Raw genomic sequence first — 27,892 nt, forward strand, 5'->3', positions numbered from 1 at the left:
AAACTTTTGAGTACTTTTGCTTTTAAGTATTTTTGGTCATTGACAAAAACCTTATCAATCAGGGAACTAAGTAGTTTCCTATTTCATGGAAATAAGAACTCACGGTGTAGGGTGTAGCAAATTGGTGAGGATTGAAGATTGGCTGGGTTACCAAAATTAGAGTAGGCCTAAATGTATTTTCTGGTTGGCGAGTTGTAACAAGTGGCAGGCCCCACAGATCAATGCTGAGGCTTCAACTTTTTATAGTTTATGTAAACGACTTGGATGAATGTGTTGTTAAATTAACTCATGACACAAAGTTAAGTAGGAAAAGCTTGTAAAGAGGAAATGAGGGACATTAATTGAGTTGGCAAAGATTTGGCAAATGGAATATAGTTCAGGAAAACTTGAAATTGCCCATTTTGGCAGATTGTGGAAAAAGAAGCCTATTGTCTGAATGGTGAGGTTGCGGAGTTTTGAGATGCAGAAGGATCTGGGTGTCCCAGTGCAAAAGATTAGTATGCAGAAACAGCAAGTAAATAAGAAAACTGATAACATTATTGTTTATTACTGGGGGAATTGAATACAAAAATAGGGAGGTTATGCTTCAGTTTTATAACTCATGGAGATCACATCACTGTATACAGTATTGGTCTTATTTAAGGAAGGGTGTTAATGTGTTGGAAGCAGTTCAAGAAGGTTTACTAGATTAATACTTGGAACGGGCAGGTTGCATTGTGAGAAAAGATTGGATAGGCTAGCTTGTAACCGGTAGAATTGAGAAAAGTTAATTGAAACAGATCTTGGGGGACCTTGATGGATTTGGAGAGGATGTTTCCTCTTTTGGGATAGAAATAGAGTTGTTGTTTAAAGACAGAGAGTCACCCATTTAAGATGGAGATGAGGTGAATTTTATTGTCAGAGGGTTATGAGTCCTTGGGCAAACTCTTCCTTAAAGAATGGTTGGTGCATTGTCTTCAAATACTTTTAAGGCAGAAGTAGATTGATATTTGGTAAGCAGGTAGGAAAAGGTTATTGTAAGTAGTTGTGTATGCAGAGTTGAAGTTACAGTCAGTCAACATTGATCTTCTTAAATGGCAAAGCAGGCTTGAATTGGCAAATGGCTTTTGCTCCTAGTTTGTTAATAAGCTCCACATTATTTTATTCTGGTAATTTCCTTAATCTGCAACCTCCATTGACTGCTTCATGTGTGACAATTTCCTTTGGAAATATATAAAAGTGCAAAAAGTTGCTTAGACTTCTTTTGGAATATAACATTCACTTTTGTCTGCTGAGTCTTGGATTTATAATTGCCTTTGGAAAGTCTATGGAGCATTTGTCAGACCATTACTGGATTGAGAGACTATGTTTACTTGGATCATATTCTCTTTGAGATAACAAGGTAATGGTAATTTAGTACATTTAAATAATGGAAAGAATACAGTACACAGATGTTTTTTTTCCTCTTTGGTGGAACATAAAACCAAGAGACGTATCAATCATAAGATTATAAGTACTTGAATCACATTCCACTTAATGCATCTTGCCTTTAGCTCCGTAACCCCGCACCCTGCTCACAGCTGGATTGTATTGTTCCCAATACACCAGAATTGCATTTTTATGGATCTTGGATGTGTAGATTTTGGTCCTCCACTTCCCACAACCTTTGAGCTAAAGATTTGCTCAGCCACACCCTTGTTTCCGTCTCTGATTCCCTATAATCTATTAAAACCACTACATTTTCTCACCCATGCTTCTTTCAGACTTAAGCTGGTGGTGTGGCTAACAGATGGTGTCACAGTTCACAGCCATATCTGGCTAGATTGCAGAATGTCCTGGTCCTGTCTGACCAAACTGCTCACTATTTTACAAAGCAAGGTTAAATTCCCCCCGGACAACTCCCATCTGTCCCCTGACCTGATCACCATCTAACTCTATGGCTTCCTTTTTCTAAATGCTACAAACTGTTAAGACTGTTTTTATATCCTCCAATCTTGCCTTCTATAAGGAATGCAAGGAGCTCATGGATAACTGCACTACCAAGCCCTGTCTCTCTGACAATTCTCTTCCTCAAAGTACTAACGTCCCTCACGGCTGTAGCCTGACCCCACATTTTTCTCTAGTTTTTTTTTCCCCTTTATGCCCTCTTTGAGTTCATCTTTTCCACCTATTCGCTTGATTAGTTTCCCACCAAAACTATTGACTATCTGACTTCCTTTCCCTACAATAGCTGATGTTAAATGATTATTTTCTCCTTGTGTACTACTCTCCTTTTTATCTAATGTTATTATTTCCTCAAAATAAACATTTGATCTTTCTTCCATACAAGCTTATGTCTTTTGCTAACCTTCGTCCTCTCAAGAATTTGGATGTGTTGTAGCTTCTAAAGCTCTTTACCATTTTTCCAATACTTTATTTCAATCTCTCACTGAAGTTTTTATCCTTACCACTGTATTGACATGACTCCTGGTACCAACATTGAGGTGGTTGTGACAAAACAAGTATGTCTTTCTTGAACTGTCTGAAGTCTTTCAAGCAGCTGATCACATCATCTTACTCAAATGTTTCTCCATTGTCATCTGGCTGGAGGAGACTGCATCTAATTCCATTCTTTGTCCAGAAAATAATCTTCCATCAAGATCTTATTGTACCCTATAACATTTTCTCTGATATATTCCAGGGATCCATATTTGGCAACATCTCACTTCACACCTGTATATTGTGCTGTTGGCAACACAATATGTCTGCTGATGACACCAAGCTACACTTTGTTTGTCCTCCATTCTGTACTTGAGCAGACATTTCTTCCATCTACTTATTAAAAGACTGATGCCTTTGTCTCTGCCACAAACTAATCACCAACTCGTCCCTCTCCCTGGCAACTGTCATCTTGGTGTAATTGTTGATTCAGAGGTGTCTGTGCCATCATTGTGTGGGTAGGTGAACCCATACTTCCCCTCTAATGCTATAATTCCTGAATTCAACCTGAGCCTGTCCGGATGGAGCAAAACTGGTCATGGCTCACAAGCAGTACAATTTACTGTTGTTTTAATAGCTTATTGTACTTCAAATACTATACAAACACAACTATGCTATCTTATTTAACACTATTTGCATGTACAGTTCTCCTCATATCTTAGATGTGAATCACCACTTATTCTGGTGATCACTCAGAGAAGTTCTGTTTCTATATGTACAGATGTTCAACTCTGTTCAGAGTATCCTTGCAATGGCAATTGATGCAACCCTTCCCAGCACCCACTTTCCAAACCCCACACTTTTTTGATTGTACCATTTATTCCTGACTGTTGTAAAACCATATATTCATTTTATGAATTAGTTCCTGGTCACCTTAAGGAAAGCAGTCTGTTTCATATTTGGCCATTATTATACACATTGTTTTTGATGGAGGAAAGTTCAGGGTCAATCTGCATTTTGAAAGGATGGTGAGTGGAATTTATTTCATTGACTTCGGTGTTAACACTCTCAAAGGCTGTGGGGTCAAATTCAGATTTGGTGCCACCATGGTTGTTTCTTGTCGTGTGGATGTGCAACTGTTGTTAATATATGCAAAATTCAGAGGAGGGTGGCTAGGGGATATGTTGAAGAGGATGAGTTTCAGAATAAATGATCACCCACTTAAAGTGGAGATGAGGAAGAATTTCTCCTCTCAAAATGTGCGGAATCTTTGGAATTCTCTTCCCCAGAGAGTCATGGAGACTGAATAATTGAATATATTCAAAGGCAAGACAGAAATTGTTGTTCTGCAGAGGAGTCGAGGTTTATGGAGAATAGGGAGGAAGGTGGAGCAGAAGCCAAGATCAGATAAGCTACGATGTTATTGAATGGTAAGAGCTAGCTCAAGGAATTATATATGGTCCTCTTTCTTATGTCATCATCATCAGCATCAACCATTTATATAGCACCTTTAATGAAGCAAGATATCCCACAGTACTTCATAGCAGCAAGAAGAAACAAAATTTGAACCCACGCCGTAAAAGGAGATATTAGAGTAGATAATCTTGAACTTGACCAAACAGTTTTTTTTTGAAGCACGTCTTGAATGATGAAAGTGAGGGAGAGATGTAGCAAAACTTCCAGCAGAAATTCCAGTATTTGGGACCTAAGCAGCTGAAGCCACTGTCACCAGTTATAATAAATTCTGAAGGAGCTGGAGAGTTGAGATGGTCTGTTCCTTTAGCTTACAGGGTCTACATGGTCTCAAGTTACAGAGCACGAGATCTGAGACTAACATGAGGAAGAGTTTCTTCAGCTCAGATGATGGTGAACCTGTGGAATTCACTATCCCAGAGGGCTGTAAGAGGTTAATATGGAGCAAAGATTAATCTCTATTTGCAAGAGACATCATGGATAAGGGGACAGAGCAGGAATATAATATTGAGACAGATGATCAGCCATGGTGGGTCTGTATCAAAGGGTCGGATGGCCCACTCCTGCTCCTGTTTTCTATATTTGTGTATGACTGTTTAGCCTGCCCAGGCAAAGCAATAGCTTTCTGTAATTGGAAACAAAACTGAAAATTCTGGAAATTCTCTGAAGCTCAGGCAGTGGAGAAAAAAACATTTAACCTGTCAGGTCTCTGGTCTTTTATCAAAACTCTTTCCAAAGATGCTGTCTGATCTGCAGAGTATTTCTAGTACTTTGATTTATTTCGGATTTCTAATATCTTCAGTAATTTGCTTTTAGGTTGATGTTTTTGGATTTCATTGAAGAACATTGATGCTCCGATTTTGCAATTACCCAATAAGTTGCTTTTAATATTGAACGGCAGGACAGAGCTACCATACTGGAAATATATTGTAAAATAAAAATTTTTAGGTATATGTTTGTTATGTTTTAAAGAATCCAGAATCAAGGAGAAATGTGTGTAATATTGTCTATTGTGATCTAATAATACTCTTGCTGTTTCGCACTGCTTCTTAACTTTATCCCTAGTTTTAAAAAGGTACCTCACTTGCCATGTTTCCTTTTCCCTGTCTTGAACTCGAAGCATGTAGCTCCAACCAGAAAGGAACCTAAAATGTTAATTTTTTCCCTTTTTTGAAAGTAAGATTGCAAATCCATTTTGTCCCTCTATAATGGATTAATGTATTTCATTAATGTGGTAGAGTAGTTCATCTTCTATGCTTTCGGAGAGACATGGAACGTAGAATAATACAGTACAGACCCATTGGCCCACGATGTTGTGTCGACCTATATAAACCTTATCCCGATTCAATCTATCCCCTTCTCTACTTCACCTCCCATAACCCTCTTTTTCTTTCGTCTACATGTCTATCTAATAATCTTAAATGACCTTATCGTATTGGCCCCTACCACCACCCCCAGCAGTGCATTCCAGGTATCCACCACTCTGTGTAAAACAAAACCTACCTCTGACATCTCCCCTGAACTTTCCTCCACGCACCTTAAGTGGGTGACCTCTAGTATTGGTCATTGCCACTCTGGGGAAAAGATGCTGGCTATCCACTATGTCTATGCCTCTCATAATCTTATATACCTCTATCAAGTCTCCTCTCATCCTCCATTGCTCCAAAGAGAAAAGCCCTAACTTGTTCAACCTCTCCTCATAAGAGATGCTCTCCAACCCAGGCAGCATCCTTGTAAATCTCCTCTGCACCCTCTCAAAAGCTTCTACATCCTTCCTATAATGTGACCAGAACTAAACACAATATTCCAATGTCGTCTAACCAGAGTTTTATCGAGCTGCAAAATTACCTCTCAGCTGTTGAATTCAATTCCCCGGCTAATGAAGGCCGGCATGCCATACACCTTTTTAACCACCCTATCCACTTGTGCGGCAACTTTGAGGGATTTATATACTTGGACCCCAAGATCTGTCAGTTCCTTCACGCTGCTAAGAATCCTGCCATTAACAGTGTACTCTGGCTTCAAGTCCCTTCTTCCAAAGGGTATCACTTCACACTTCTCTGGATTGAACTCCATCTGCCACTTCTCCGTCCAGCTCTGCATCCTGTCTAAATCCCATTGCAACCTACAGCAACCTTCTGCACTATCTACTACACCACCAACCTTTGTGTTATCTGCAAACTTACCAACCCATTCTTCCACTTCCTCATGCAAATCATTTATAAAACAAAAATCACAAAGATCAGGGGGTCCCAGAACAGATCTCTGCAGAACGCCACTAGTCACTGACCTCCAGGTCGAATACTCCCTTTTAACAACCAGCTGTGCCTTCTGTGGGTAAGCCAATTTTGAATGCACATAGCCAGTTTTCCATGGATCCCATACATCATGACACTCTAAATAAGCTTACCATGGGGAACCTTGTCAAACGTCTTGCTAAAATCCATGTATACCACATCCGCTTTACTATCTTTATTAATTTGTCTTGTCACTTCCTCAAAAAACTTTACTAGGCTTGTGAGGCATGACCTGCCCTTCACAAACACATGTTGACTATCCTTAATAAGACTATGGTTCTCCAAATGCTCATAAATCCTGTCCCCAAGTATCCTTTCCAATAGTTTGCCCACCACTCATGTAAGACTCACTGGTCTATAATTCCTGGGATTATCCCTTTGACTTTTCTTGAATGATGGAACAATGTTTGGCCTCTTCCAATCCTCTGGTACCACTCCTGTGGCCAGGGACGACTCAAGGATCATCGTTAGTGCTCCAGCAATCTCTTCCCTCGCTTCCCATAGTAACCTGGGGTATACCCTGTCCGACCCTGGGGACTTATCTATCCTAATGCTTTTTAGTAGCTCCAACACTGCTTTCTTAACCTTGACATGCTCCAACACATTTGCCTGTCCTATGTTAACCTCACATTCATCTAAGTCCCTCTTCCTGGTGAACACCGAAACAAAATATTCATTTAGGACCTCCCCACCTCCTTCACTTCTAGACACATTTTCCCCCCTTATCCCTGAGTGGTTCTACCCTCGCCCTTGTCATCCTCTTATTCCTCACGTGTAGAATGCCTTAAGGTTTTCCTTAACCCTATTTGTCAAGGCCTTCTCATGTCCCCTTCTAGCTCTCCTAAGTCCCTTCTTAAGCTGCTTCCTGGCTACCTTATAACTCTCAAGAGCCCCATCTGATTTTTGCTTTCTAAACCTCAAATATGCTTCCTTCTTTCTCTTGAAGAAACCTTCCACCTCTGGAACCTCCACATTTCTGCAGTGCATTTACAAGAGAACCTCTGTTCCCAGTTTGCACTCCCAAGTTCTTGCCTAATACCATCATAATTTGCCCTCCTCCAATTATATACTTTCCCATAATGTCTGCTCCTCTCTTTGTCCATGGCTATGCTAAAGGTCAGGAAGTTGTGATCACTATCCCCGAAATGCTTGTCCACCGAGAGGTCTTTCACCTGACCAGGTTCATTGCCTAGTATTAGATCCAGCATGACCTGTCATCTAGTCGGCCTGGCTACGTACTGTGTCAGGAATCCTTCCTGTACACACCTAACAAATTCTGCCCCATCTAAACCTTTTGCACTAAGGAGGTACCAATCAATATTAGGGAAGTTGAAGTCACCCATGAGAACAACACTGTTATTTTTGCAACTTTCCAAAATCTGCCTGCTTATCTGCTCCTCGGTGTCCCGGTGGCTCTTTGGGTGCCTGTAGAATACTCCCAATAGAGTGATCGCTCTCTTCCTGTTTCTGACTTCCACTCACACTGACTCACTAGACGGTCCTTCTATGTTGTTCTCTCTTCCTACAGCTGTGATATTATCCCTGATTAGCAATGCTCCCCCCCACCCCTTCTATCCCTTTTGGAACATCTAAACCCCAGAACCTCAAGCAGCCGCTCCTGCTCTTGCGACAGCCAAGTCTCTGTAATGGCCACAGCATCGTAATTCCACGTACTGCTCCATGCTCTACGTTCATCACCCTTATTCTTAACACTTCTTGCATTAAGGTAAGCACATTTCAACCCACCAAACTGACTGCATTTATGCCCCATCCCCTGCCTATCCTTCCTCACCTATGTACACATCGCATCTACTTCTACACCAACTGATCCATCTTCTAATCTAACACTCCAGTTCCCATCCCCCGCCAACCTAGTTTAAGCCCTCCCCAACAGCTCTATTAAACCTGCCTGCAAGGACATTGGTCCCTCTTCAATTCAGGTGTAACCTGTCCCTTTTGCACAGGTCATATCTACCCCAGAAGAGATCCCAATGATCCACAAATCTGAACCCCTGTCCCTGCAGCAACTCTTCAGCCACTCATTAGCCTGCTGTATTTTCCTATTCTTTCCCTCCCTGGCGTGTGGCACAGGCAGCAATCCAGAGATTACTACCCTTGCGGTCCTGCTTTTTAGCTTTCTTCCTAACTACCAATTCCCGCTCTTCAGGGCCTCATCCCTTACCTTACCTATGTCATCGGTGCCAATGTGCACTATGTCTTCTGGCTCCTCCCCCTCAAGAATGCTGTGCACTTGATCTGAGGCATCCCTGATCCTGACACCTGGGTGGCAACATACCATCCGGGAGTCTCATTCTTGTCCACAGAATCCCTTGTCTGTCCCTCTGACTAACGAATCCCCTTTCACTATCACACACCTCTTTCCACCACCCCCCCACTTCTGAGTCACAGAGCCAGACTCCGCGCCAGAGACCCAGCTGCTGTGGCTCTCCACCGGTGATTCATCCCCACCCCCACCTCACAAACACATCCAAAATGATCTACTTGTTATCAAGGAAAACAGTCACCAGGGCATCCTGTCCCAACTGCTTATTCCTTCTCCCTCCCCTAATGGTCACCCAACTACCTACATCCCGCACCCTAGATGTAACTGCCTCCTAGTAACTCCTATCTATCATCTCCTCAGTTTCCCGAATAATCTGGAGTTCATGCAGCTGTAGCTGGACAAACTTCCCGCAGGTATAGTCATCAGGGACACTGGAGGTCTCCCTGATTTCCCATATCCTACAGGAGGAGCATACTTCTGCCCTGACTGCCATTCCAACTGTTGTAGACAAAGAAAATTACAAATAACAGAGAAAGAAAGAGAACCTACCAGAAGCCTCCACTCACCTACTCCGCCCCTTCATGCTAAAGCTCTAACGCTGTCCACTCACACAATGGCTGCTTTGCTTGACCCTAACTTATTTTTATTGGCAGCTGCTGCCTAATTATCCAATTAGCTAATCAACAGGCCTATCAACTCACCACAGCAGCAAGAACAACAACAGTGGGCCTACCCTTTCAAAGTGCTTCCCGCTCTCGTTCTTGCTCTCACTGTAGTTCTCGTGGTACTTACCACGGCAATGAGACTTCCCGCTTCTGTACCGGTACTACTCACCACAGCAACCTTGTTGATAACAGCTGTACCACAGAGTCTTTGCTGTTAATGAGAGTTCCTCATGCTTGAACATGTCTTTATTTGATAGTTTGTCCCAGTGATTATCTTGGATTAACCTAAAACATCTTGCGACCCTTGAAATAAGGTCAGTCTTTTTGTACAATATTCTGAATATCATGGATGCAATTGATGTAGCGCATGGGTTTACAAATAAGGATTCCCCAGACTCTGAGGGGTTGCAAGGTCAATAGATTTGTTGACTATTGTTGACTAGATTGGGTTACAAAAGTGATTTAGGAGCAGGTGTTGACTCCTTAAGCCTGCTCAGCCATTTAATAAGATCGTGGTTGGGATTGTAACTTCAACTCTTTTCCTGTTCACCTGTGGTAACCTTTCACTCTTTTTTATCAAATGTTTACATTTGAAAAATGCTCCAAGACTGTTTCCACTGCATGTCAAGGAAGGGAATTCCAAGGATTCACAACCCGCTTCACCTGGATCCCTCTTTCTCGTCTCTTGCCCCCTCTAGATCTATTTATCACTAACTACTGATGTAGTATTGATGGTTGCACTCCCCTTACTCGGTTTAACCAACCCCCTTCTGAACCTGCAGCAGACAGCTCATGAAGTACCAAGCCCAATGTCATCATGAGAGTGGACATTTGGCTTCTGTATTTAGGTTTTATTAATGCTGTATCTTGTATCCATGCACTCTGAAATGTCATACTTTTGCTGCCAATTCCCACCCTGCTCTCATTAGCACAGTGTCCATCTCTGACTCATCCCTTTCTTTTCTGGTCTTCATCTCAGGGAATGGATTAAGGGAAATCCAAAGGTGTTCCATAAGTATATTAAGGGCCAAAGAACAACCAGGTAAAGAGTAGCCCCCATTAGGAACAACGGGGACAATCTGTGCATGGAGCCAGAAGGTATAGGTGAGGTCGTCATTGAAAACTTTTCATCGGTATTCACAAAGGAAATAGATTTTGTTGCAAAAAATCAGCTGCTGGAGGAACTCGGTGGGTCAGGCAGCATCTTTGGAGGGAAATGGACAGTTGACCTTTCAGGTTGAGACCCTTCATCTGGAATGAGTAGAGGGGAGCTGGCCAGTGTAAAGTGGGAGGGGTGGGTAGAACCAGAGGACACAGATTTTGGGGTAAGGGGGAAGTGATTCAAAGGGTATATGAGGGGGACCACCTTCACCCAGAGAGTGGTAAGTACCTGGAATACACTGCCTGAGAGAGTGGTTGAAGCTGTGTCACTGACAGCATTTAAAAAGTGTTTAGGCATAGAGGGCTATGGGCAAAGTGCTGGGCGGTGGGTTTAATATGAATGGTGCCCACTGGTCGGCATGTTGTACAATTCAATGATTGTGTGATTCTTCTGATCTAGTGCCTTGCACTCTGCACTCACAGCGTGGTCTGCTCTACACTAGAGAAACCAATCCTAGATTGGAGGTGTTCTGCAAAACAGTTACCCTATCAGTCAACATGGTGACCCTTACCTTCCAGTTGCCTGTAACCTTAATTCACTGTTCCAACGCAGCCCAGCACAAGAGTGAGGATCAGTATCTCATCTTCTATCTAGGCATGTCAGGACTCTATCAAATTCAACATTTTGAGATAACTCACTGTTTATATCTGTGTAGTTCTGCTTTAAGTTTATCTATCAATGCTATCTATCGGTTTTTTCTCTCTCGATATTTTCAACATCCTCCTTTTGTTTACAAATTTTAGGAACAGCTCCGACCTACATTTCACAGCTTTTTACAATGTGTCCCTTTTGATTTTTCCTCAGTCTCTGTCTAGAATTACTGCCGAGACAGCAGCATAAATCAGAGTCTTGTAGCTTTGTTTGTGGCGATCAGCTATTTTTAAAATTAAATGATTCACCGCTCACTTGATTTCTAGGCCGAGAGACTGCACAGCATCAAGAGAAATTAAGTGGTAGAACTGGGTGCCATTAGCACATATAGGCAAATCATGTGGTATTAAAATTAAGGGGTGTGTAGAATTACAGACTTTATTCATTTGAACGAAAATACAGATTAGTATTGTTGTTTGCTTTGCTTATCCAAACAGACATTGTGCCTGAGGAAAAAACTTGGAATTGTGGTACATACGGGTGGTACTGTACTGAAAGATGGGTGCTTCAAGTTTGTCACTGGCAGCATTAGAAAAACTGATGAATGAAGAGGTTTAGCACAAGATTTTTTTTAATATGGTATTGTTTTTGTCTGCTAATTAAAAGCCATGCACAGCACAAGATGATTATCTTCTCATGTTGTCAAGGGTTAGCCATCAGTTTGAAAATGTGAATCTTAATTTTGTATGCTGATCTACAATCTGAAATTTATAGTTTTTTGTCCTAGTTTCCTCTTAACAGTGTATCCTGGCGATAATTCTGCGAACTTCTTTTGTGTAAAACCTTTCCACCACAGAAAACACTCTGTAGACATCACCAGATTGACCTGACATCATTAAAGGACAGTGTTGCTAAGATGAATCATTATTGTGGAAATTGGAACCCTCTGGTTTTACTGCCAGTTTACCCTGTTGCACGAAAAGTGGAAGTTACAGCCAATTTAATAGCCCTTCACAGCAGTAACTGCGCAGTTCTCCCATAGCGAGCAAATATAAAAAGAGAGGCAAAGGAGCCTACCTTTCCCTAAGTCTTGATATCAGCCATTGTTACTTGCCTCCTCTTTCTGACCTGCTGAATGTTTTATGTCATGGTGCAGGGTTTACATAAAACATATTCTGTACTTATTTAGCTTGGATAATTGACTAACCTTAATGTAACTCCATGCACCCATTGATGGTTAATTGGGGCAACTTTTTGAATCAAGTTATAATCACAGGGAAGTGGTGCCAGCTTATATCGTGTGTGCAGTTACAAGGAGGTTTGATGAGGTCTTTGATGTAACTTGGAGCTGGTTAAAATAAGCCCATGGGATCATAGGGAGAGAGGCAAATTGAATCCAAAATTGTCTTGGCAGCAGGAAGCAGAAGGTAGTAATTGAGTGGCATTTTTGTGATTTGGAAGGCTGTTTTTAGTGGACTTTCTGGTGTTCAGTACTTGGTTTCCTGTTTTGTTGTAGTATTTTAATAATTTAGACTTAAATGTATAGGGTGTAATAAGTCTGCAAATGTTTCAAAAATTGGGTCTGTGGTTGATGATGAGGAGGAACACTTTAGAATGCAGGAAGGTACTTATGTGGTTTGACGAACTGGGCAGAAAAGTAGCCAATGGAATTCAATCCAGAGAAGTCTGAGATAATGCATTTGGGTAGGTGTAACAAGGCATGGAAGATACTGAGTGGTGTGGAGGAACAGCGGGACCTTAGTAAGTTCAGAGATCCTTAAAGGTGGCAGAACAGATCCATAAGGTGGTTAAAAAAGAAATGTGATGCCTTCCTTTAATAGCGGGGGAATATGAGAACAGGAATGTTATGTTAGAATTGTGTACAGTTATTAGACCACAGCTTGATTACCATGTATAGCTCTGATTATCACTTTCCAGGAAAAATGTGATTGCACAGGAGAGGATGTAGAGAAAATTTGGGAGGAGGTTGCCAGAATTGGAAAGTTTTACATGTGAGGAAAGATGGGATAGGCTGGTGTTGTTTTAATGGAGGAAGGAGGCTGAGAGGAGATTTACCTGAGGTGTATGAAATTACAAGGGGCTTAAAATCAATAGGAGGGACTTGTTTTTGAATCCTCTGTAGTGGGAAATACGGGGATGTAGATTTTAAATAATTGGTTGAATAGTCCAATGGGTCACAAGTTATTTTCAGTATTATTTTGATACCATATTGGAGACGCCATGTGCAGAAAATTGCCCTCTCCTTTGTGGTCTTGCTGTTGCATTTCAGAATCGATTATTGACTGGCTGGCTGAGGGGAGATGAGAAAATCTTTTTTCACTTCGGGTTGGAGTTTGGTTCTTGCTGCCTGAAAGAGTGATAAGAGGCTGGAGCCCTTGTCACTTTTAAAATATTTGTATGTGTACCTGAAGATCCATGATTTTCAGGGGTCTGGACCAAGTGCTCGAAAATGGGGTTATGTTGGACTAAGTCTCTTTTAACCAGCATAGATACAATGGGTCATATGATTGGCACTTTTGTTGTAAATTGTCTATGAGTTACAGCTTCTTTCCTGAAAGGGATATCAAAGGAAACACACTTTCATCAGTGCTACTTACAGTTGAAATAGTTCTGTATTGTACACTGTGACACATCAACACAAAAGCAGCTGCATGTGTACTATAGTAGTTTTGGCACTCCTTTTTGCTCTGGAGCTCAAGATTTTTATCGTGCTCCTCTTGTGTTGTAGCTCCATAGGGGAAGTTTAAAGACATTTCAATTAATGATAGCCAGAAATTGACCAGATTCAGGCAAGGAATTTGGGATATTTTGCTTAAGACCTGTCGAAACCTTGAATCCACAGAGCTCTGTTTTCTGGTCAAGCAAGGTCAATTGAATTCCATTGGATGAGCGAAGTGCTTGTAAACTTTTTAAACTGGTGATCTGCCCACTAATCATGGCAGTTCTGGTCCCAGTATACTGACACATGTTTTGCATTGCTGCACTGACTTCTGCATTGTAAACAAATGTGACCATGAAGGAGAGGACGTCTCTTCCCACTTGGCTTTGTCTCTAGTGAGGCATCAAACTGAATTCAAAAATAACTTGTGGTCCAGCGGACCAACTCAACTGTTCATAAATGACATCTTTACTTAAAATTTTGAATGTTCCAGCTACAATTTCAAACTGTAAATATGTGCAAGCCATTGAGGAGAGCAATGGATGTGCTTGTAACTGTGCCTTGCAGAACTTCCTCTGGTAACTTGGGTGGACATGGCACTTAGCTGCAAAGTTTAGCCTCTGATGACACAGAAACTGCAAGCGGTTTCTAGCTAATAAATTTTATTATTGCTTTTAACAAATTGCAAAGCTGTACCAATATTGTGAGTTGATGAGGTGAGTGAACTTTAACCTATTATTTGCATTCTGACAATGATACAAATTCATGACAGATGGAAAATTAAAATTTGTCTAAAACCTGTTGTCCTTTGTTAATGTATCAACCGTAACTAGTGCTGTTTGGTTTTAATTATCTTTGAGCTGCTTTCATTCATTAGTTTTTATGCTGCCTACAAAGGGTTGCTCACCATTATCGTTCCTAATATGTAGGTCACACACAGTCAGCAGGGTTCCCAATATAAAAGTGCCAAAAATGCTGAATGTAGCCACTTTTCAAAGAAGCCAATTGGAGCACCTGTATTGCGCAGGTATTCAAACATCTCTCGACAGGTTCTGTCCATAGACCGTCACCATGATAGTAATGTGGATATAGCAGGTGACATTACACTAGTGAAGTATGCTGGCCAGTATTACAAATAGCTTGACTTGTTGTCATCTATTCCATTACCTCGTTTTTCAGAGTCTTTTCCTAAATCAGTTTAGTGCACTGGCAAGTTGATAGTTTGTAATCAGAAAGATAGAAATCAGTTTGGAAAAATGCAATTCTCCCATGAAATGTTCAGAGAAACTTAAGTGGTAGCCTAACCAATTGCCAGCAACTTGAATCCCAAAGGAAATATTTAGATGTAATTATAGAAGCTTTCTCCTGAAATTTAATATTTCCTTGAATGTTGTTGATTTTGCCTTATTTGACTCTCCTGGGATTTAGCAGACAATACTGTCTTGCCAGTTTTTAGAATTCCTTTCCCCGAATGGGTGAGGCTGGTTCTGGCTTAATTTTATTTTGTTCAGTGTTATTCATGCAAATTGTAAGGACTCCACAAGCCTTTTGTACTGAGTTCCTTCTGGGATTCAATATTTCTCCCTGCTCACTTATGCTCCTGGGTTTTTAGAGTGGAAATTATATTCCCCGACACTATATACCTTACTTACCAGTTGATTAGAAGTGCACTGGTCACAACCCTGGTACCCTGGGGAACAAGTGGGCTAGTTGGCAAGGATAGCATTGTAACTACAGAGGATTCTGAGTGTAGAGGTCAGCGTGATCCTGCTCCTACTGATAAATGGGTTTGCACTTTAAAAAAAAGACAAAAAAACGTGGTAGGTAGTTTGAGCTGTATTTGGTGTTCCTAAAGCAATTGTTTGTACTATGACTAATGCTTGTGCTCTTGCTGTAAAAGATTCACGGTTTTTGTGATCCTGGAAGTGCAGCCTATTATCTTCCTAGCTGGGGAAAAGTGAGGTAAAAAATCTAAGTTTAATAATCTAATAATTTAGTTTGGACTTTCAAACTGATCATGGATAACCTCTAATGGATTCCCAGTGAGAAAGCCTACTTTATATTTTTGATAGATTGCTGGAGATAGATTTAGTTTTCTTCTGGGAAATTGTGGGTGACTGCCCCCCAGCAGCCCAATAAATGCTTCATGCTTTTATTGTCTCCCTTCATGGCAGAGCCCACTTTACTGCTTGTCTTAAATGGTAGAAGTTGTATGTTTGGAAGGTACTGATAAAGAAACCATGGCAAGCTGCTGGGATACATTTAATAAATGATACATATGGCCATCATAGGTGCTGCTGTCTGGAAAGAGTACATTTTAGGTTTGTGGAAGGAGTATAATCAGATTGGTGGCTTTAACTGCGTGCTAATTGCTGCACCCATGATTGCTGTTGTGTTTTTACTCATTTCCTGAATTTGCTTACGTGTTTCTTCATTTACATCATCTACAGCTCAGCATACTATGTAAACTTTGTTCATTTTTGGGGATCTAGGCATAGCAGTCAAGAGCAGCATTTATTGCCTACCCTCAGTTGCTCTTAGGAAAGTGGTGTTGGCCTCTTTCTTGAACCACTGCTGTCCTTCACTGCTGTTGGGGAGTGAGTTCCAGGCTTCAGCTCGAATGACACAAAGCATTGGCAATGTGTTTACAAGTCAGGGTACTGTTTGACTTGGAAGGGCACCTGTGAGTTATGGTGTTCCTTTGTGCTTGAAGCTCTTGCCCCTTTTGATGGCAGAGGTTGTGTATTTGGGAACTGGTGTCAGGATAGAGTAGGCGAATAAGTGCAATGTAGTTTGTAGATGCTACATACTGCTGATGGTAGATGGCACCTTGTGGATGGCTCCCTTTGAGTTAGATCTGTTCTGAGACTATCCTAATGAGTGCCAGAGAAGATGGTGGATGTCCTTTGTGTGAAGATGGAACTTTGTTTCCAGGAGGACCGTGTGGTCATTGTTTCTACCAATGCTATCAGAGCTGTGTCAGCCACAGGAAGATTGGTGCGGGAGGTCAAGTAGCATTATCTCTTGTGTTGATTCACTCAGCATCTGCCATAGCTCCAACCTGGCACTGTTGTCCTTTAGGACTGGCCAGTTTGGTCAGTGTGTTATTAGAAATATTCTGAGCCTTTGTAACTTTCAATGCTTCTTTCAAGTGTTGCTCAACATGTTTGATCAGCTGAGGGAGAATGATGGTTGGTTCTTTGCCCATGACCTGATGTCATAAACCTTCATGAGCTTTGGAGTCAGTGTTGAGGATTACTCCCTCTGACGTGTACACCATTGTGCTTCCCTGTATGGTGGGACAGAATTTATCAAGGGGTTGTGATAGAGTAATGTCTATATGGTGTAATTCTGTCAGTGTAACTACCTCATGATATTGCTTGATTAGTCTGTTGGACAACTTCCCTATTTAGCCACCAGTCCCCAGATGTTTGTGAGGAGTAATTTGTAAGTTTGTCTAGGCTGTGAGTGAATCTGGTGCCTAGGTGGATGCCGGGTAGTCTGGCCTGATTGATTCTTCTGCTTTTTCCTCCTTTCCATGTGAATTGTGTCTGTCTTGTATCACTTTTTCCAAATTGATCTTTCGAGGTTTTAGTCCTAGATTTCTTCTGGATCGTGAAAGTTTAAATTAACTTAAACCCACCTGTTTTAAATTTATATTTTAATACAAAATGTTAATTTGGAAATGTGTTTCTATTTTCAGTAAACCACATACCTAACTATCCCTGATGTGAGTGATTACATTTATAGTTACTGTACTATTGCCACTGGTGGTATGGAATTGTCACGGTTGATAATTTAGTGCGTCTATTTTTAAGCTGCGAATGCTTAGTTGACGATTCGTTTGAAACAAGTTGCTTGGTTGGATAGCTTTTTATAACTCTTTTAAAGAGTGTTTTAAGTTGCTAGAATCTGTTAATGTTACAGTTACACACAACGTTTTTTTGTTAAGGACAACATCACCGTTGGCAGTCTTTTGGCTTTAAGAATAGCTCGCTTCCCCTCTGTAGGTTTTGAAATAGCTGATGAGGCCAAAGTGAGTACTGCCTGTTCTCCCATAGGTAGGGCAAGATGCTCCTGATAGGGCAGGCAGGCAGCTTGTGAGATGGTGTATACCTTCCACTGCTTTACACAGGGTTTCTCTGAAGTCCTGAAGCGTGGGTTTGAGGTTCTCAGTGCCATCCCGAATGCTCATTTTCCATTTTGAGCAGTAATGACCCAGAAACTCCCTGAAGTCAGTTGGGATGTTGCACTTCTTCAAGGAAGAATTGAACATGTCTTTGATATTGTCCTCTCACTGCTTGCTAATCTTTGCCCGTGGCAGAGCTTAGCATAGAGTGTCTGTTTCGGGAGTCTGGTGCCAGGCTTGGGAATGATGTGGCTTGTTTAATGTATCTGACTGATGTATGTTGCCCTCTGACAGGACACTGATGATAGTTCCTTTTCCTCCCAGTGAATTTGGAGGACTTTATGGAGACACATTGGTGTTATTTTTCTGGTGTCTTCAGGTGCCCGTTGTAGATGGTCTGCATTGGAAGGGTAAAGGAGGGCAGGGATCACTGCTAGTCTCGTCTCGTGTCTGCGGATCTTCAGGTATGCTCGTCTGGTGCATTGAAAACTGTGGTGGATTTCATCATCAATAGGTCCCTGCACCAAAAGGTAGCAGCCCAGATGTGGGAAGTGCTCTGTGTTTTACAGGATCTTTCTCTGAGCCTTTATTGTCGCAGGGCTGCACAGTGCAATGGGGCTAGATTGGTAAATGATATGTATCTTGGTGTTGAGTATAAGGCCCATCGTCATGTACAGTTCAGTGAACAAACCAGCGATGGCTTGGAGCTCGTCCTCTGAGCATGCGCAAATGCAAGCGTCATCTGCTTATGTTAGCTCGCGTTCTGAGGTTAGGGTGGTTTTGGTTCTGGAATGTAGTCACGGTAAGTTGAGCAGTTTTCCATTAGTTCTGAAGATGAGCTCCGCTCCCACAAGTAGTTTTGTGGATTATTTTGTGCAAAAATGTGGTGAGAATGATTGAGAAAAACGACGCAGCCTCGTTTGACACCAGTCTTAACTAAACTCAGTTCTGTTCTGGACCCTTTTGGTTATCCTGGCTTAATGCTGTCGTGGAGCATTCATAAAATAGTGGTGACTTTCTGTGAGGAACTAACTTTGAGAAGGGTGTTCTACAGTTCCTTCCAATTGATGGAGCTTTTGAGCTTTAGGAAAGTCAGGAAATGCTCTGTTCCATGGCTGGTATTGCTCCCTGCATCTTTCTTGGTGGTGAAGGCTTTGTGCTTTGAGATGCACGGAATCCACTCTGTGATTTGGAGAATGACTCTTCAACCACTGGGAAGAGATGTTGAGGAGGACCCTGGCACTGACTTTCCTTGTAGTTACTTTGTAGTTACCACAGTCAGCTGTGTTTTCTTTCTTGAAGATGGTCATAGTTTCAGCATCTCTACTGCCCCCTGGTAATTACTTCAATTTGCAGATGTGAACAATGGGATTGTGGATTTGTTTCTGAGACACTGGATTAGTACACTCTTGATGGTGAAGCTCACTCCTTGAAGATGGCCTTTCTCTTCTGGTTGCCTCTCCAGAAGGTGGTGAATCGATCACATTGTTACGTGAACTGGCCACCTCCTGATGTTGTGTCTTAGTGCAGCGATGTCAGTGTTGAAGTGTCTGAGTTTCCAGCCTACAGCAGCAGAGTGGTCAGGTCTGATGCTAGAGGGATTGTCCTTAAAGGTCTTCATATTCTAGGTTTCCAACTTCATGTTGTGGAGGGGAAATTGCCTGTGTGGTTTCTCTTCACCTGGGATGGCCTCTGCACACCACCTATACCATGGGCTTCCAAGGGCAAGGTTTTGAGCCAGTGGCAACTGGGCTCTGCTCCCTGAGTTTTGATGGTAATACAATGGTGGGCATGTACTTAAGTTTGCTTGTTCACGTGCACACAGGCTCGGGCACAGGAACCCTTGCTCACTGCCTCCCTTTCTGCATTTCACTGTCCAAACCTAAGCACTGCTCTCCAGCTTCTGAGCCCACCCTCCTTTCTGATCCCTAGCTCCTCGTGTACCTGTGACCCTCCTGATAGACTTGGAAAAAGGTTTAATGCAATACGCAGACAAGATGGGGCAGGGACACCCTTGCCTGACTCCAGACAAGCTCTCCATTTCCCACCCATGAATTTGGGCTATGGTACTGATGTCTGTGGAGAAGAGTTCTATCCAATTCCAGAATTCCCTCCCTAGATCCTATTTTGAAGAGCACATCATGATGTACATGTGCAGTGCTCTGTCAAAGACTGACTCCTGGTCCAGGTTGACCAGACTAGTGTCCCCCACCCCCCCCGTCTTAAGTAGTGCAAGACTGTCAGAGATTCTTGTCGGAGATTCTTGCCGGATCTGGTGTGAGTGGAATACCTGCCCTAGAGCAGATGTGATTGGCGATGGCCTTGGTCAGAATCTTGTAACTTACATTCAACAGCGCGATGGATCACCACTTTCGGGTCTCCTCCCTCTCCTTCTCCTGCTTGTGGATGAGGGTGATTGTATCCTTCCTCATGGAGTTTGACTTGCCGCCAGCTAGAAGCATAGCACTCTACACTTATCAGAGGTGAATAAAACTAGACGACGTGAGTTCCGCTAAGGAGTAAGTGATTTTGAGGGGGACCCCTTTCACCCAGAGAGTGGCGAGTATCCAGAATGCCTTGCTGGAGAGAGTGACGGAAGCAGAGTTGCTGACAACATTTAAGAAGAGTCCAGGTGAGCACTTGAATTACCTGGGCATTGAAGGCTACGCACCAAGTGCTGGAAGATGGGATTAATACAGGTGTGTGCCCCCGGTCAACATGGACCTGGTGGGCCAAATGGCCTATTTCCGTGTTTTGTGACTCCACAGCGGGTCTGGGCTCATCCAGTCCCACAGAGCCAAGCACAATGCAGCCAGTAAGTCTTTGCTTCCTGGAGCTTTGTTTGTCTTAAAGGAATAGATAGAGCTTGTCAACTTCTCCAAGGTCAAAGCATTGCAAACGTGGTTTCTGTTGGTTGGAGCTTGTACTTGAAATTCCTCATTCTTGTTGATTTTGGGTAAATGAAGACCCTCTTCTCTTTGTCCCCTGTCCCTTTGAACACCCTTTGAAACCAGCTATTGAAAGATGCAGGTGAACCACTTCCCAGGTTTGCTTTGTTCCCTTCTACCCCCATCCCCACCAAAAATGGATAATCTCCGGTGGAACTAATTGGTAGGTAATAATGTTTTTCTTCACCTTGCCCCACTACCATCTCTGAAACCCTCTCAAAGCTTTTGAGGGCAGCAGTTAATGCTGAGATATGGTTGGGTTCTTAGCTCCCAGTACCTGGCCCAGTGACACACAGTCTTGTGCTAATCGCTTCTGACAGTCACACTGGAGTGACGAATTCCTTGCAGGTCACCGTGACTCTCCAACCTCTGAGTCCAGCATGGAGCACCAACTTCAGATTTCATCTGTTTCTGGGCCCTGGAACTGCAGCAGTTCAGACCTGGCTCGGGTTCAGTGACTCCGTTTCAGTAGAGTATTGCTGTTGTGAGGAAGGAAAGTTAAGTTTAGGATAATCTCCACTTTTGAATTAATTAACTTAAATATTTAAATGCCCCTGTTTTTTGTAATTTTAATTACATTTCCAATATTTTATCTTTTATATCATATATTTATTTTAGTTTTTGAATATCTAACGTCAGAGACGTTCACAGATGTTTCACGCTCTGAATTTGGCTTCGCTCCATGGGATGTGCCTTTACTGGCCATCAAGGGACATCTCGCTCGACAGTTAGAGCAGGAAGGTGCAGCCCTCTGCTGGGATTGGTCAGTGTTAGGAGAGCAGAGCTGGTGAGTAGGGGAAGTGTGAGCATGGGTGGCTCCTCACTTACTGAGACTGGCTGGATGGAAACGTTCTGCACCAGACGTGGCCCTCAAGCCAGACATGGTGGAGCACTGACTTAACCCAGGTAACTGTTCCTCATGCGTGTGATGTTGCTGTTGGTAACTTTGCTGTTCTGGGAGACTTTGCTTTCTGCTTAACATTTACGATTTGAAGTAGGCAGTTTCAAAAATATGTTGTTCAGAAAAAAAATGGCCCTGCTTAACCCCAGTCTGTTCTGTTGGATTGAAGTAGAAGATTAGAATAATTGTTTGCCTTACAACTCTTGCACACAGTGAAAGTGTGGTTTATCACCCATCAAAGGGCAGTGTCTGTGACTCCGACAGTAGTTGTTTATCAAGAATGTCAGAGAGGTGATGTGGCAATCTTTTCTGAAATTTGCCAGACAGTTCCTTTTATTTGAATCAGCGCATCGTCGAGAATTCTTACTGTTCTCGAGAGGCCATGGGTGGTGTTTGGGAGGGATGTGGGCAACTTCTCCAGCAAAGGCAGCAGTTGTTGTCTTCAGGACGGTAGTGGTGAGCTGCCGCCGTGGGGAAGATATTTCTGCAGTTCTGTGAGACAGGGAGCTCCAGGATTTAGACCCTGAGATTCAGCTGTATGTGGTGTAGCCCATCCAGTCACCAGACTCCTGTCAGGTTGTATTTATGTGTAATGAAAAATATCCTTGTAATGTTAACCATTTGAAAATGAGGCTCACCGGGTTAATGACGAGACTTGCTCAAAAATTCAACTAGACCACACTGCTTTACTCAAGAATTGCTTGATTTTGTTATATAATTTAAACAGAAATAGACGGGAGAAAGCAGGATGAGCCGTATTCGTGGGTCTTAGTGACCGGTTTCTCTTTCCCCAGGGGGCAGTGACATTTATTCTCTTGGCACGTTCAACATTCCATGTACATGCACATCCTCTTAAGAGTTGGGTTGGTTTAAGTCTGATCTTATTTTCCTCTCACAGTAAACAACGTTCCGTCGTTGGTTTGGAGGGCTTTCTAATGGGGGCAGCAGCTGCACAGCATGAACTGGAATCGGGTTTATTATTGTCACTTGTCCTGAGGTGCAGTGGAGAAACTTGTCTTGCATACTGATTGTACAGGTCAATTCATTACACAGTGCATTAAGGTAGTACAAGATAAAACAATACAGAATGCAGAGTAAAGTGTCACAGGTACAGAGAAAGTGCAGTGTAGGCAGACAATAAGTTGCAAGGTCGTAATGAGGTAGATTGTGAAGTCAAGAGTCCATCTTGTGAACTGTTGAGTCTAAGTTCCTCTTTCCAGAGACAGGATACATTCTGTGCACAGGATATTACATCAAATAACTTTTGTTTTGAAGCCGATTGTGCCTGTAATCTAAAGGCTGAACTTGGCTGTTGTTTCTGGGTTAAATGAAAATACTGTAATGCTTGTATTGCCTTGTTGCTAGCTCGACCTGTAACAAGCAGAATCATTACAGTACAGAGGGAGGTCCTTTAGCCCATTGTGTCTGTGCTGGTTGTGTCTGTCAGAGGCTGAGTGGTCAGTGATGTACCTGCTGATGCATCTTTCTGCCTTGGTCTTAATTGTCATAATTGTGTTTTCTTTGTACTCAATTTATGCAACTTTTAATTACTTTGGCTTTTTTTTAAAATAGGAATTTGCATAAACATGGCATCAGAAAATCCAGGTCCTCCCAATCCACACTGCAAGATCATGACCTTTCATCCAACTATGGAAGAGTTCAAAGACTTTGGGAAGTATATTGCTTACATTGAATCTCAGGGAGCCCACCGGGCAGGACTGGCAAAGGTAACACATCATCAGTCAAGTTGTTGGGATTGTGTGATCTATACTTGGTAGCTGGTTATTTTAATGTTATCAATCAAACTGTTGAGCAATGTTGTGTAACAGAGGTGCCTACCCTTTCCTGCCGCGCCGCCTGTTATTGGAATGTGGAGTTAGCACGATAAAATGACTGCTTGATGGTGGTGGTTTTAAGTAAATTTCAGTGGAATTTTCTACTTTTATTTTTGTCTTGATTCTAAACTCCTTCAACGCTTCAGCCATCCCTATCACTAGGTCCTATAATCATCCGAGATATTTCCTGTCCACTTGATCAGCCCCAGATTTATCCACAGAGCACCCGTGTCTTCAGCTATCAAGGCCTTAAATTCCTGATTTCCCTCTTTCAACCTCTCTCCCCTCTCTCTGTTAAGGCTGTCCTGAAAACCTGCCCCTTTGACCAAGGTTCTGGCTATATGCTCTCATGTCCCTACCTATGACTCTGTGTTTTACTTGTTCGCTACCTCATCTGTGAAACACCTTGAGATGTTTGTTGTTTAGCAATGCTACGTAAATAGAAGTTGTAGTAATTTATTCTACCATCTGATGTCTCTGTTTAAAGTTTGTTTTGTGTGCCTCCAGTAACATGGTTTATTTTCATATTACTGACCCCTTAATGGCTCCAGGCTTCTTATTTTGTAACTGTCCCCATAGTAACAAAAACTTGCATGAAACTTAGATAGTCTTGTAATTGGTTATTTTGTAGAAATGATGGACAAATGGAAAAATAATCTGTTGCTTAAAGCATCAGGATTTGAAAAAGTTGGCTCAGGGCCTCTGCCCCAACCCTTCTGCAGCAGGTGGTAAGAAAGACTTGATGTTGGTTCAGGGGATTCGGAGCATAAAAGAAGGAAAGTCATAGAGTCATACAGCGCAGAAACAGATGCTTCAGCCCACGATGTCCATGCCAGCCATCGAGTATCCATCTGTACTAATTCTATTAACCAGCACTTGGTCCACAGCCTTCAATGACTGGTGATTCACATGCTCATCTAGATGCTGCTTAAATGCTCTGAGGGTCTCTGCTTTCACCGCCCATTCAGTGCATTCCAGATTCGAACTTTACTGTGACTGTTCAAGGTGCTACTGAGATCACAGCTAGCGTACTGTGAACAATTTTGGTGCCCCTATTCTAGAGATTATTTCATTGGGAGTGGTTCAGAGAAGGTTCACTAGAATTTTATCAGCTATGGAAGGATTGTCAAACGAGGAAAGGTTGTACCTTACTCATTGAAATGTAGAAGAATGAGAGTTGATCTTATTGAAACAGATGATTCTTAGGGAGTTTGGCAGGATGCCTTCTGTAATGGGAGAGTTCAGAACCAGGGGATATGGTCTCAGAATAAGTTGGCGCCTGTTTAACTGAGAAGAGGGAGTGTTTCTCTGGGGTTGTGTCTTTGGAATTCCTTGCTACAGAAAGCTGTGGGGTAGAGTCCTTGTGAAACTGTAAAGCTGAGCTTGATGGATTTTTAATCAGTAAGGCAATGAGGGTTGCGGGGAAAGGCAGGAAAATGTACTTGAGGAATTTTGGATGAGGTATGATTCCATTGAATACATTGAAGGGCTGAAAAGTGCTCTTAAAGTCTATTCAGAAATTTTGGGTTAAATGGACGTGTCCTCCAAACCAGTTTGTGCCCCCGGCTGACAAGGAATCATGCATAGATATTGCGTCGCTGCCCTCTTTGTGTACCATTCTGTGCTGACACATCCGATTTTTAAAGTGAAGGTTCCTTGTAAGAAGCAACACTGCGAATCCCCTCTTGACAGCGTGTCACTGCCCCCACCTGGTGGCGACGGCGTGTCACTGCCCCCACCTGGTGGCGACGGCGTGTCACTGCCCCCACCTGGTGGCGACGGCGTGTCACTGCCCCCACCTGGTGGCGACGGCGTGTCACTGCCCCCACCTGGTGGCGACGGCGTGTCACTGCCCCCACCTGGTGGCGACGGCGTGTCACTGCCCCCACCTGGTGGCGACGGCGTGTCACTGCCCCCACCTGGTGGCGACGGCGTGTCACTGCCCCCACCTGGTGGCGACGGCGTGTCACTGCCCCCACCTGGTGGCGACGGCGTGTCACTGCCGCCACCTGGTGGCGACGGCGTGTCACTGCCGCCACCTGGTGGCGACGGCGTGTCACTGCCGCCACCTGGTGGCGACGGCGTGTCACTGCCGCCACCTGGTGGCGACGGCGTGTCACTGCCGCCACCTGGTGGCGACGGCGTGTCACTGCCGCCACCTGGTGGCGACGGCGTGTCACTGCCGCCACCTGGTGGCGACGGCGTGTCACTGCCGCCACCTGGTGGCGACGGCGTGTCACTGCCGCCACCTGGTGGCGACGGCGTGTCACTGCCGCCACCTGGTGGCGACGGCGTGTCACTGCCGCCACCTGGTGGCGACGGCGTGTCACTGCCGCCACCTGGTGGCGACGGCGTGTCACTGCCGCCACCTGGTGGCGACGTCATTACAAGATGTCAGAAATTTCTCTGCACACAAAAGAAAACAGATTGCATTACTTTACTGTTATACTCTGTGCCTTTATATTGATCTGCAAAGAGATGAACCCAAATATTATGATTTTCGTGATGAAAAGCAAATACAAATGGTATGAAAAGTTGAATTGCTTGCCAGTGGTGTTTGTGGATTAGCCCCTATGATGTTTGCACAGAATAAATCAGTGCTGTAAAATTGCAGTAAATATGTGCATAACTCCGAATAGTGTTATATTTTTCCCAGGGCACAGGCAGTTTCTCAAGTGCAATCACGTACCCTTTGTACATATAGCCTCCAACTGGAGATCTTGCTGCACGATCATTGATGCATATCCTGGAAATAACTGCTGATGTTTTAATTGATGTATGTGCTGTCCTTTTCAGGTCATTCCACCGAAGGAGTGGAAACCACGGAAGTCATATGACGAAATAGATGATATGACTATCCCAGCTCCAATTCAACAGGTGGTGACTGGCCAGTCAGGGCTTTTCACGCAGTACAACATTCAGAAGAAATCGATGACTGTCGGGGAGTACAGGAAACTGGCCAACAGTGAGAAGTATGGAGGCCTTTCTTTTTGGTTTGCTTTCAAATTTATGTTGCGAAAAGTCTGTGAGAAGTAGACTCGAATTGAGATCTCATTTCTACAGTTAAGCAATTAAATCCAAGTAGTTGTGGTCGGTGTAAGGTACGGAATCCAAGACTGGTGTAGTGGTTTTGAAAAGGCAGTGTTATTTGTATAGCCTGAACTAAATTGACTGAACTAAGGGCAGTATTGCTGAAATATCAGCTAATGGATTGTCTGAAATGCTCATGCAAAGTATGAAGTAAGTGTATGTCCAACAAACAAAAGTAGCACTTGAACTTTTGGGATCCTTGTACAGTAAAGTAATTTTTGTTAGTGTTTGGAAAAATCAGGCATTTTCAAAAACACTTGTGATTCATCAATTTCCAATCTCTATAAAAGTGCGTCTAGATGGTAATAACAACCATAGATTAGTTCAGGCTTCACCTTGGTTGTTCAACACAATCTCCATTTTCTTTTGTGTGATCACAAAAACACGCCAGCACATATACTGAAAGTTTTTCACCACTGCCACAACACTGACCTGCACATCCCACTACCACGTGCATGCATTGAAAGCCATGTTTGACATTCTTAAAGTAAAATGAAAGAGAGTGCAGTTTCTGCATGATTCACATTGGTGACACAAGGTTTTATTTTTCAAGATTTTTCAAGAGATAGGTTTACAGGGTTTTTTCAAGTATTATTTATTGGTTAAAACTGAAAAATTCAATTCCTGAAGAAGCATTGCACTAACTTCTTTACAAGGTTAATGAAAATGTTGTGAGAGATGCACTCTTGTTTGAAGTTGGCACAGGAATTTGCCAAAAATGCAAGAACAGTACTGGTGAGAAAAGAGCACTAGAGAAGAGTAAACTAAAAATATTTAATAGAATGCATGGAAAGTGTGCCAGTGTTCTGGGAGAAATTGGTGTGCAGTGCAGAAACTAGGATCACAAGGTTAAAAATGATTGTGAAATTTAATAACCTAATATTTATTATTTTTATGTGGTTATTAACTGGATAAGATGCTGCATTTTATAGATTTTACCAGAGCTTTTGAGTTTCATTGGGCAAAGTTCCTTCATGATTGAAGTGGAAATTCAAGCCTCCTGATAACCTGGGCTGTTCAGTATGTACTATAAATTGTGAAGAAGTTTTAGAGGAAGCTTGTGGGATATTGCCCAAATTAATCATTGGGCACAGATAGTGTTCTGCAAGACTCAGCTCTGTGGTATTGGTGCCCTGCAAACAAGGTGATCTGATTGGTGAGCGACATTGATTTTCAGGTTAGGACCATGGAATGGCATGTTCAGCTGAGTAGGGAGATGGGACCATAAATTTAACGTCCTATCCGAAGTATTTTAACTTGATAAATCACTCTGTCAGTACTGAGTATCTGCACAGATTAAGTATTTAAATTTGATGTGCTGCTTCAGTCCACAGCCAGTGACCCAGCAGTAAGTATTGACATCAGAATTTGAGAGAGTGCTTGGTGCTCATGGTGGTCTGCTGATACTGTATAGTTGTTCTATTGGGCCAGTGGGCTGTT

General features: G+C 42.8%; 1 protein-coding gene across 7 annotated transcripts in view; it reads left to right on the plus strand.

Moving 5' to 3' along the window:
- Positions 1-27,892, plus strand: part of LOC127582375 (lysine-specific demethylase 4B-like) — a 252,246-nt gene that overhangs the window by 38,930 nt on the left and 185,424 nt on the right. For 6 of the 7 annotated variants that reach the window (XM_052037556.1, XM_052037555.1, XM_052037552.1 and 3 more), the window contains 2 exons: positions 23,100-23,254; positions 26,159-26,334. In XM_052037556.1, coding sequence (XP_051893516.1) covers positions 23,114-23,254; positions 26,159-26,334 — 317 coding nt within the window. In that variant the 5' untranslated portion in view covers positions 23,100-23,113. Of the gene's footprint in view, positions 1-21,429; positions 21,533-23,099; positions 23,255-26,158; positions 26,335-27,892 lie in introns of those variants that run through there. The other variant, XM_052037557.1, reaches the window with a different exon arrangement.

The sequence above is a fragment of the Pristis pectinata genome, chromosome 24, assembly GCF_009764475.1.
Source record: "Pristis pectinata isolate sPriPec2 chromosome 24, sPriPec2.1.pri, whole genome shotgun sequence".
Lineage (NCBI taxonomy): Eukaryota > Metazoa > Chordata > Chondrichthyes > Rhinopristiformes > Pristidae > Pristis > Pristis pectinata.